Raw genomic sequence first — 12,500 nt, 5'->3', positions numbered from 1 at the left:
GATTCAGCCCTATACAAAAAAAAATAGATATCATTATGTATGTATGTATGTCAGTATGTCACAGTGGGGCGGCGGTTTATCGTCTCATCCGAAAGACTACCTCATACTCTCCGATTAATTTTTCTCTCCGTTTAATTTGATTGTTCATTTGCCTGCAGTTTGGTATTGAAAGCAAAACAAAGAAAATTAACGGAAGAAATGAACAGGCAGGTATTCAAAATAGTAATTGAAAATATATTGATTGTTCATGCACACGTACCACAGAGAGAGAGAGAGAGAGAGAGAGAGAGAGAGAGAGAGAGAGAGAGAGAGAGAGAGCACCGTTTACGTCATTAAGAGACAGAAACACGTCATCACGAACGCTAGACGCAATCCCAGAAGGAAAATGTTTTTGTTCTGTCAGTGCAACTATGCAGGGGAGGCAAGCAAACCAATCGTCTCCATTGAGGAGTTGTTGCTCTTCGAACTTCGGTTTGGGAAAATTCTTCTCTTTCTTCTTCTTTTTTAATTATTTTATTTTATTTTATTTTATTTTTTATGATTGATTTATTTGTTTGTCTCTGTATTCATTTATTTATTCATTTATCTATTTGCACACTGATACTGAAGGCACAACAAAGAAGAACAATAAATGATAATCAACAAGGCAGAAACTGAGAGGAAAAAAAAAAAAATAAAATGATATTGTATACGACCACTCTTACGCACACACGCACGCACACATACACACACACATGCAAGCAAGCGCGGACACACACACACACACACACACACACACATTCTCCATTTCTCTCATTTGTCTATTTATTCATTTGCACTATGTTCTTCATACTAGTAGGTATACGAATGCAGAACCAGTGAACACGACCAAGTGCTGAGACTGGAATCGCAACACATATATACAAAAGAATGAAACGGTACTGCATCTGCGTATTCGCACACATACACCCACAGATATCGCGTGCGTGCGCGCGCGCGCTCACACACAAACAACACACACACACACACGCACGCACACACTATACACGCGCGCACGCGTACACACACACACACACACACATACACAGAGAGAGAGAGAAGAGAACACCGCACACCACAATCTTCCCAAGGTGTATTTATTTATTTATTTCTCCTCTGATACAAACACATCATCACAAACGCACAGCACAACCCAAGAAGGAGAATCATGTTGCACTTGTCCCACAACTGTGCCCCCACAACTTTGTCACACAGCTACACCATAAAAAAAATTATAACAATTTTCACAACCCCACTACACCTGTACAACTGGCAACCTTCACCCTCCACTGTTCATTAAAACACCACCCACATAAGTGTGCGTGCATGTGTGTGGGGGCGTGGGGGGAAGGTGGAGAGGAGGCGGGGGTGATTACGTGTGTGAGAGAGAGAGAGAGAGAGAGAGAGAGAGAGACGGGGGAGAGGCGGAGGTGGGGGGGGCGTGGGTGCGTGTGTGTGTCTTTCCACTTTTGATTAAGTGATATAAAACGTGTGTGTGTGTGTGTGTGTGCATGTATACATATATATATATATGTGTGTGTGTGTGTGTGTGTGTGTGTGTGTTTGCTTAACTGAGAGAGACAGATAGAGAAACAGATATATTCAGTCTTTCTTGTGTCAGGGTCATCATATTACCGCTGATGAGAGTTTATAAACAAATCCCGAACAAAAAAACATCATAAAACCCCCCAAAATCATACGAACCAAGGGAAAAAAACATGAAAGGCATGGCCTTCAAAACTCACGTGTGATGCCCCCTTTATCCAACGACGCAATCATATTAAAAATATAAAACTAAAATTAAAAAAAAAAAAAAGACACTGCAAAGCAGACAAGTGAAAAAGAGAAACACATGGACCTGACTCTACCTTTGAATTTACACAGCATTTATACTCTGGCTAAAACAAACCACGATTCCATGTTAGAAGAAAAAAAAAACTGGATTTTAAAGAAAACGTTCCATCATGCGTCTGCCCTTTTTTTCACCACCACCAATCATTTCACCAAAATTCGAAGAAGATTCTATTCAAAAACTTCTCTCTCTTGCACACAGAAACTTTCTTTTTTTTTCTAAATCATTATCATATGCCACGATGTGAGTGACCTTGACTATTCACCTCTGATTTTTTAATTTCTACAGGGATGAATATTTATCAGTGACCAGTCAAAACTCCATCTTGATTAAACTTGGTTGAAAGAAAAAGTCTCAGCCAGGCGTTTTCTTTTCCCTTTTTTGTTTTTCCCCTGAATAATGACCTTGACCTTTGACCTCTCGCCCCGATTCCTATATCATTATCAAGCGAATGACTTCAAAGGTTTTATACAAACCTATCATCCCATATGCTTAGCTACCATCCTACAAAGCCCGGTTCTTGTGCCAGCTGTAGAGGCCTAGAAAATGGCAACGTTATAACGTTTACCACGGAAACACACACACATACACTAACACACACTCTGAGTTATTATTCCACAGACTGACTTTGTTCACACACGTGAGTCAAAAAACACTGCAAAAGAAAAGTAGGCACAGCTACGCTGGTGGAACAACACCGCACATAAAACATAAATTCCCCAAGAATGCATTTCTGGCGCAGATTATCTCAACCAATCTATCACCAGTGGACACAAAATAATATAAAAAAAAATATTTAAAAAACAAAAAAACAACAGTAATAATTATACACAACATGTTTGTTTTGTTTTTTTTACATTAAAACTACAATTCTAACAGACTATGTCTTGTACAGCCGAAATTTCTCATTGGGCAACTGCTACTTCTTGGACACTAAAACACACAACACAATTCAAAATTTAAGAAAACCAAAAAATTAAAAAGTTTTTGTTTTTTTTAAGCTCCAAAGAACTGCACCAAAATCTTGCAAAATAATTTCTCAAACATATACAGAGCAATGGACCAGCAAGACCCCCCAAAAAGTGACAGAAACAGATAGCAAAAGAAACAGAGCGATAGAAAAGAGAATATTAATTTCTCGCACAGAATTTCCAGGTCAGAATACCCTTCTAACTGATAGAGACCGACAGACAGAGAGACAGACAGAGGCAGAGACACAGAACTAGACAGACAGACACACAGAGAGAGAGAGAGAGAGAGAGAGAGAGAGAGAGAGAGAGAGAGAGAGAGAACTGGTCTTGATTAGCGATGTCAGTTTGTCAATTCACATTCACCGTTGTTTGTTTGTTTTCGTGTATACATGTCTCTTCTATCTTTTCTTTCTTTCTTCCTTCCGTTCGTTTCATTGTCTATGCTGGTTTTATTTGTTTGTTTGTTGTTTGATTGATTTTGTTTTTCTTTATTTTGCTTGGTACTGTTGAGAAGATAATGTATTGTATTGTATTGTATTGTATTTACTCTTTTTTGTCATAAAAGATTTCTCAGTTTGAAATTCGGGCTGCTCTCCCCAGCGAGAGCGCGACGCTACACTGACAGCGCCACCCATTTGTTTTTGTGGAGTTTTTTTGTTTTGTTTTTTCTGCCTGCAATTATATTTGTTTTCCTATCGAAGTGCATTTTTCTACAGAATTTTGCCACGGAACACCCTTTTATTGCTGTGGGTTCATTTACGTGCGCTAAATGCATGCTGCACACGGGACCACGGTTTATCGTCTCATCTGAATGACTAGCATCCAGACCACCACTCAATGTCTAGTGGAGGGGTAGAAAATACTGGCGACTGCCGGTGTGATTCGAACCAGTGCGCTCAGATTCTCTCGCTTCCTAAGCGAATGCGTTACCTCCATGCAAACACTTCACTACAGTCTCAATATGAATATACTATATAACATTCTTCTATAACAAAGAGATGATGAGTGTGTTGCATGACTATACACACTAACGACATATATATATATATATATATATATATATATAGACCGATTCTTTCGCGTGTGGGGGTAGCTGTTGTGTGTGATGAATGTTTTCATTGCTAATTCCCCCCCCCCCCGCCCCCCACGTCCCCCCTCACCGCTCCCTCCAAGTGGATTTCATTCAAATGGTGCCTGCTGTCTTATTCTTTCACACGGCTTTAATAATTCCATTCTGGATTATGTATTGCATATACTTCGAAAATTGTTCATTTCTATTCGCATTCAAAGAAGACGACGAAAAGAAAAGAAAAGAAAAACACGTTAAACGCACACCCAGTTCATGCTACCTGCACCTTTCTCATATCCAGGGTCTACACTCACACAATACATCCATTAATAGACACAAATACATAGTTACAGATATGGAATATGATATGGAATATGAGTTCATGGTATTTGGTATGCATACAGTAGATCTATATATAATTTTTTTTCTTACATGATGGTGACTCTACTACAACTGATTCGATACAGTTAGACAAAGTTTACTCGAGAGCTTGAAACAATACTTGACAACAACAACAACAACAAAAAGATAATTGAAATATATAATATTTGCTACTCACATGGGCAGAAAGACGATACATTTGTATACAGACTCACTGAATGAGTCAAACTGGTGCTCTGATCATATACACCTTAAAAAATATACGCTTCCATAGCTTTGGTTATACACAGTATTGTTACATTCACATGCATAGATACCTCACTTGTAATGCGCCTCAATCATTGTGCAAAGGCGTGTCACCCGACATGCTGTTTAGTCACTGGCATACTCACCTCGCTTGATACAAACGTCATTATTCGCACATGCTATACATCGTTTCATTAAGGCCACGTTCACATTAAGCCCAGCCAGTTGCCATCACACTTCAGTCACACACAGCCAGTTGCCAGTTGCCGTCTGCCTGACACTTCAACACACTTCAGTCAGACACAGCTAGTTGCCGTCAGCCTGACACAGCAACACACTTCAGTCACACACAGCCAGTTGTCGTCAGCCTGACACAGCAACACACTTCAGTCACACACAGCCAGTTGCCGTCTGCCTGACACAGCAACACACTTCAGTCACACACAGCCAGTTGCCAGTTGCCGTCTGCCTGACACTTCAACACACTTCAGTCAGACACAGCTAGTTGCCGTCAGCCTGACACAGCAACACACTTCAGTCAGACACAGCCAGTTGTCGTCAGCCTGACACAGCGACACACTTCAGTCAGACACAGCCAATTGCTCACAGCCTGACACAGCAACACACTTCAGTCACACACAGCCAGTTGCCGTCAGCCTGACACAGCAACACACTTCAGTCACACACAGCCAGTTGCCATCAGCCTGACACAGCAACACACTTCAGTCAGACACAGCCAGTTGTCGTCAGCCTAACACAGCAACACACTTCAATCACACACAGCCAGCTGCCGTCAGCCTGACACAGCAACATACTTCAGTCAGACACAGCCAGTTGTCGTCAGCCTGACACAGCAACACACTTCAGTCAGACACAGCCAGTTGCCGTCAGCCTGACACAGCAACACACTTCAGTCAGACACAGCCAGTTGCTCACAGCCTGACACAGCAACACACTTCAGTCACACACAGCCAGTTGTCGTCAGCCTGACACTTCAACACACTTCAGTCACACACAGCCAGTTGTCGTCAGCCTGACACTTCAACACACTTCAGTCACACACAGCCAGTTGCCGTCAGCCTGACACAGCAACACACTTCAGTCAGACACAGCCAGTTGTCGTCAGCCTGACACTTCAACACACTTCAGTCAGACACAGCCAGTTGCTCACAGCCTGACACAGCAACACACTTCAGTCACACACAGCCAGTTGCTCACAGCCTGACACAGCAACACACTTCAGTCACACACAGCCAGTTACCGTCAGCCTGACACAGCAACACACTTCAGTCAGACACAGCCAGTTGTCGTCAGCCTGACACAGCAACACACTTCAGTCACACACAGCCAGTTGCCGTCAGCCTGACACAGCAACACACTTCAGTCACACACAGCCAGTTGCCGTCAGCCTGACACAGCAACACACTTCAGTCACACACAGCCAGTTGCCGTCAGCCTGACACAGCAACACACTTCAGTCACACACAGCCAGTTGCCGTCAGCCTGACACAGCAACACACTTCAGTCACACACAGCCAGTTGCCGTCAGCTACGGCGCTCTCCAGACGGAAGAAACGAATATCACTGGGATTCAAGCTACGAGTATCATTGAAGAGTTAGGTCCCTTCTGACCAGCCATCCGTCTCATCTGTCAACACGACAAATCCAAAAGCTGACTGGAGATGGCTGGTCACCAGTGTGAACACTTACCGCCGGCATACAGGGCGGGAAACGCAAAATGACGTGCGCACAATTCTCGGCCAGTTGCTGTCAGCCATTGATAGGAACTGGCTGGGCTTGGTGTGAACACTGCCTGAAACGCCTGGTTCCGTTGAGCACTCAGTGAAACTGACACTGGACTTCATTCATTTTACATGGATACCACAGTCGGGGTACACCTCCTTCCCTCTTTCGCATGAACAACTCGTTTGAAATGGACTTCGCTCAAGTGCACAGACAAAGCACGTGATATACCCGTCAGTATGGTCGAGTAAGGAAAATCGGAGTGAAGCCAAGTGCCTTTCCTATGAACACTAACACCGTGCCGATACAGGGCATCGAACCCCCGGTCACAGGTGTACACTGGACCACTAGTCCAAAGCCTGATCGATTCTGCCATGGTACCACTGACAGGTGAAGGGGAACTACAACACTGCTTTGGTCACCGAACGTTCCCGCTGACTGCCAGAACGCACACTGGACCAGGGGAGGGTAACATGAGTGAACTTAGCAGCGCTAAGTTTGCTTATAGTCCTCTAAGAATGTCCCTAACTCTACAGTTAATTCCACACACTTAGGAACATTCTTAACTCTTTGCAAACTTAGCGAGCGCTGCAGCAAAGATCGCCTCATGTGACCTGGACCAGAACTCACTGACAGTCACAACACTTTCCTCTATGTCTGTGTCAGTTCCTAAAGCCCATGTCACACGGGAGACTTTCGAAACAGTATGAAAACAAGCTGTCTGGAAACTGTTGACAACGTGTGACATTCGAAATGTAGTTCGAAATCTGGTTCGAGCGTGTGTTGTTGTTTTTTTCTGTTCAGCAGGTGCTGTAGGCTTTTTATCCCCGCACCTTGTTTCAAGAAACCTTTGGTGCAAGCCAGTGACTGGCTCCGCTCGTGTCACGTGAGCCAGATCCTTACAAAAATCAAACATGGCGGACAAAAAGATCAGTGTAGGAGGGAAAAAGAAAAGGCTTTCAGGAAAAAAAAACAACAACAACAAAAAACCACTCAGTGTACTTTGCCTTGGAAAAGAAAACAACATTCCGGACCGATATAAGTATTCCAGCATGGCGAAATGTATACTTTGGGCCGGCCTTTTGTATTGCAAAGCCTTGACATGCTAATGGATAATGCATTCCACATGCATTCCACACACACACACACACACACACACAACGAAAAGGCTATTCTCTCAGGAAAAAAAAACCCACCCAGTGTAGTTTGCCATGGAATAATAAAATAAAATAAAATAAAATAAACATTCCGGGCCGATTTAAGTATTTTAACATGGCGTAATTTTTACTTTTGGCCAGTCTCTTGTTTTGCATGGTCATGACATGCTACTGGATAAGGCAACACACGCATTCTATGCTCGTTCTCTCTCTGTGTGAAGAAAATACCGCATAACTGGCACTAACATTCAGAGGGTTTTTTCAACCGAATTTGCCAAGTTACCATGACAATTACACCAATGTCAGGCAGTAAGATGATGCGTCAGTTTGGATGGACATTGAAATCTCGTTATTTCCTGAAAGGGTTTTGACACAAACGGATCCCCATAATTATGGGACGCACAGACTGACTTTATCTGCTGATCACGGCTGACCAGTCAAACCCGCAGCTGCATAAAACTCACGAAGTCAAGGGAGCACCTTTAATGTTCGTGCTGAATTCGATGGAAGGAAAACAAATCGGACTGGGTGGAGCATAACCATAATTATGAAAACAAAATGACATGCCCTCAAAACCCAAACGTATTGATAAACCTTGACCGTACTCCAGGTCAAGGTCAAAGAAAGGACAATCGGTGTGCACTTGTGGACGACAGTGTGTGACGAAAATCTCAGGTGTGCAGATTTGGAAACTGGAGGGGGATAAACGGGCATCCTAATCTTAATGCTACTGAAAAGTGCCAGAAAGTTTTAATTTGAATTTCTTCAAATTCTCATCTCACACTGACGAAAACTTTTTTTTATAGACACCAGCTTTTCTTAACAATAACAGTGAACATCTGAACTTGAAGGAAGATGAAGACCTTGATGGTTGTTAATTAAATTCTTGTATCATTCCACTTCATATTGTGAAGAGACAACTTATCTGGCGTCAGGATTTTTCTTTTATTATAAGTGTCACGAGAATTTGTGTGTATTATTCTATGGTTTCCCACGCTTTATCTACCGAAACAGACATACAAAAAATTCTTTTTGTCCTTTGTGCAGATGTATTTTGTTTGGTACTTGATTTACCTGATTGATCTCCCTTTCTCTCGCGGTCTTGTGTCTCCTTTTTCCCTACTCGGAAACAGTCCATGCAGTTTGGGACTTTCTGTCTTTGCTCAAAACTACGCCAGTAACTGGGGCTTTTAGGTATATAAACAACATCTAACTACAATTTTCTACGATATCCCAGCTGTCATAAACAAGACCTAGTCTTGATGATCCTAAAAAATACGAGCAAAAACACAACACAAAGAAAATAAGGATTTCAATTCTACACAGCATACTATAAAAAACAAAAGAGATCAAAAGAAAATTTATCATTAATGATTATGTAAATCGAATCTCTAGCATACTTTTGCCGGAGATGAATAGCATATTCTCATTCCGGCATTCTGTTTCATTTCAGCATATGTGTTTACTTTTTTTTCTGCAAATAAGAACCCCGACAGTACTAATCACTATTCGAGCACTTTCATGTGAGAATCTTCGAAACAACATTCTCCTGTCGTTGTCCTCTGTATTTCTCAACCATTCAGTCAACAGACAGGCATAGTATAGGCAGGCAGTCCACAAACTAATGTGATTCTCTATAATAATTTAAAAAAAATTGTTTTGTAAAAGCAGCACCTTCAAATAATTTATTCAGAAGTGCCCAACCCATAGTAACTTTCACCCACATTGAGTGATTTCTAGCCAACATTCTGATTCTAATTATTCGTGTGTAGTTTTCATGGTTCTGCTTCTAAACAATGGTTTCCATCCACAGAAAAAAATTCTTTACAATTTCTAGCTTGTAACTGCACTGCTTCTCTTCCGTCCAAACACACCCAGCCACTGTCCTACGAAACGAAACTCTTGAGGGTTCAAACCAAAAAGTGATCCCCCTCCCTCAAAACTGTACCCTGGGCACTGCCCTGCTGCTGCTAGGTCCTCACTTCGCATTGGTTCTTTTTTTTCCATACCAGTCCTTTCTAGCCGGAGTCCTAGGACTACGATCACCAGTCCTTTCTAGCAGGGGTCCTAGTTTAAGGGTCACCAGCCCTTTCTGGACTGTAAGTCCTAGGTTTTTGGAGGTGACCAGTCCTCTCAAGCCGTAAAGTCCCAGGTCTGAGGTGGTCATCCCCACAGCAGCCTAGCCGTAGTGGTTCTCGTCTATACTGCTGCTGTAGCTCAGCACAGGCCCGCGTCCGTCGGCGGCCGACACCATCGTGGCGGAGGAGGAGGAGCCTGCTGTGGCGGACTTCGCCGACATCTCCTGCCGGGCACGTTCCCGGCGCCGTCGGGCACGCCGGGCACTGGGCGAGGAGCAGAGGTCGGGGGCCGTGCCCGTGGCGGTGGTGGTACCCTCGTCCGTGCTGGTGTCTGCGTGCTGGCAGCGCGTGCTGACGCCCTTCTCCTGCGTGCTGATCAGGTCGGTGCCCGTGCCCACCGTGCTCTTCAGGCCGGGGCTGCCCCCCACGCCGTTCTCCACAGGGGGCTGCTGCTGGTGGGTGTGGCGGGGGTGGGGCTGGGTCTGTATGTAGCGGGACACCATCCGCGAGCGGCTGTCGCAGTCCATGTCGGTCTGGGCCTCCGAGGTACGGATGTGGACGCCGTTGGCGGCGACGTGTCCCGTGCCGGCGGGGAGGGAGTGCTGGGAGCGGAGGGCGGCGGCCTTGCTCTGATCGCACAGCTCGCCCAGGTCCACGCTGCCCGGCACGAAGGCCACGTGCTTGTGCACGGACTGGGGCAGGTCTTTCAGGGTGATGATGGCCAGGCTGCTCAGCTTGTCCAGCACCTGCTTCTTCAGCAGCAGCAGCTCGATGTCCTTGCCCTTCAGCACCAGCTCCGTCAGGTTGCACGTGTTCCTCAGCGAGTCCAGCTTGTTCTGCATCTCGTCCTTGCGCTGCACGTGCTCCATGACCTCCTTGCCGTACAGCCCGTGCAGCTCGTCCACCAGCTGCTTCTCCCGGCTGCGGACGTCAGCGATGAACTGGATGGCGGCCTCGTGGATGCGCTGTTCCGTGTTCTTGATGACCGTCTCGCACTTGGACAGCACGCCCAGCTGCCGGTCGTAGATTTCCGTCTTGGACTTGCAGGCCGTCAGTAGGCCCTGTATGTCTTCCTTGTACTTGGGCACGGCCTGGGCGAACTGGGTGATCTCGTGGTCCTTGTGCTCGTTGAACGTGCACAGCACGCAGATGCACGTCTCGCACGGCTCGCAGAAGAAGCGGATCACCTCCTCCTGGTGCTCCTTGCACTCGATGTCCTTCTCGATCTCGCAATCGAAGATGCTGTGGTTCTTGGTGACCTTGGTCTGGCGGTGCAGCTCCACGCAGCCTTTGCAGAGCAGCTTGTTGCAGTCCAGGCACTTGGAGGACGCCTCGCGGTGCTTCCGGTTCACCAGCTTGCAGATGTCGCAGAAGGGGAACTTGGACGGCTTCTGGCGGGCCACCACCTCGCCCAGCGAGGACACCAGGAAGTTGTCCGGCAGCTTCTTCACGCCCCCTAGCGGCAGCTGCGTGCGCTTCCGGCAAAGCGGGCAGGTGAACTCGCGGTAGTCGCTGTACTTCTTGTAGCTGTACTCCGACAGCACGTGGCTCTCGATGCACTGCTCGCAGAAGGTGTGCAGGCAGTCCAGGCTCTTGGGCGACTTGTAGGCCTCCAGGCAGATCTTGCAGGTGAGGAACTCCTCGTGGATCTCCTTGGCCAGCTTGTTGCCCGCCTCCGTGGTGGACATGTTGCTGTGGATGCTGCTCAGGTCCACGGCCTGCGTGAAGTATCGGTCCCGCTCCTGGCGTCGGCGGTACCTGGGGACAGCAACGACACTGATACAGAGCACAGAATACAGAATACATGACACACAACACACAACACAGAATACTTCTTTTTTATCTCAGTACCTGGGGACAATAAAAACAGTTACACAGAACACAGAATACAAGACACACAACACAGAACACAGAATACTTTATTATATCAGTACCTGGCAGCAACAACACTGACACAGAGCACAGAATACAAAATACATGACACACAACACAGAACACGGATTACTTTTTTTTTTATCTCAGTACCTGGGGACAATAAAAACAGTTACACAGAACACAGAATACAGAATACAAGACACACAACACAGAATACTTTTTGACTCACTTGTGTAAACAAAGTGAGTCTATGTTTTAACCCGGTGTTCGGTTGTCTGTGTGTGTGTGTGTGTGTGTGTGTGTGTGTGTGTCCGTGTGTCTGTGTGTCTGTGTGTCCGTGGTAAACTTTAACATTGACATTTTCTCTGCAAATACTTTGTCAGTTGACACCAAATTTGGCATAAAAATAGGAAAAATTCAGTTCTTTCCAGTCATCTTGTTTAAAACAATATTGCACCTCTGGGATGGGCACAAAAAAATAAAAAAGAAGCCTAATTATATGCAAACTGCATTTACTGTTATATTTATAATTTTTGTATTCTCTAAACTTGGCACTTTGACCTCTTATTCTGACACAACAACTAGAGGAGTCATTATTATCATTTTTTGTTCAAACAGGAACTTCTTTTGCTAAGCATGGAATTTTTATTTATTTTGCAAACGTTTTGGTGCAGATAGTAAAAAAAAGGGAAATTACTTTGTAATTAATGATAGGGGACGTAATTTATCACAAGTGAGTCTTGAAGGCCTTGCCTTTCTTGTTTTTTTTGTTTTTTTTATCTCAGTACCTGACGACAACAACAACACTGATACAGAACACACAGAATACAAAACACAACACAGAACACAGAATACTTTATTATATCAGTACCTGGCAGCAACAACACTGACACAGAGCACAGAATACAAAATACATGACACACAACACAGAACACGGAATACTTTTTTTTTTCTCAGTACCTGACGACAACAACAACACTGATACAGAACACAGAATACTTTATTATCTCAGTACCTGGCAACAACAACATTGATACAGAACACAGAATACTTTATTATCCCAGCACCCGGCAACAACAACATTGATACAGAACACAGAACACAGAATAC

At 44.7% G+C, this 12,500-nt stretch overlaps 1 protein-coding gene across 1 annotated transcript in view; it reads right to left on the bottom strand.

Moving 5' to 3' along the window:
* Nucleotides 1–1,105: 1,105 nt before the first annotated feature.
* The window catches only part of LOC143274915 (E3 ubiquitin-protein ligase TRIM45-like), a 99,153-nt gene continuing 87,758 nt past the window's right edge, over nucleotides 1,106–12,500 (bottom strand). Inside the window, exon 2 of the mRNA XM_076578901.1 lies at nucleotides 1,106–11,273. Within this exon, the coding sequence (XP_076435016.1) occupies nucleotides 9,617–11,273 (1,657 nt within the window). The 3' untranslated portion in view covers nucleotides 1,106–9,616. The remainder of the gene's footprint in view (nucleotides 11,274–12,500) is intronic.

Source organism: Babylonia areolata, chromosome 29, assembly GCF_041734735.1.
Source record: "Babylonia areolata isolate BAREFJ2019XMU chromosome 29, ASM4173473v1, whole genome shotgun sequence".
In the NCBI taxonomy this organism is placed as follows: Eukaryota; Metazoa; Mollusca; class Gastropoda; order Neogastropoda; family Buccinidae; genus Babylonia; species Babylonia areolata.
Note: the sequence above shows the minus strand (reverse complement) of the source record. Positions and strands in the feature narration are given on the sequence as shown.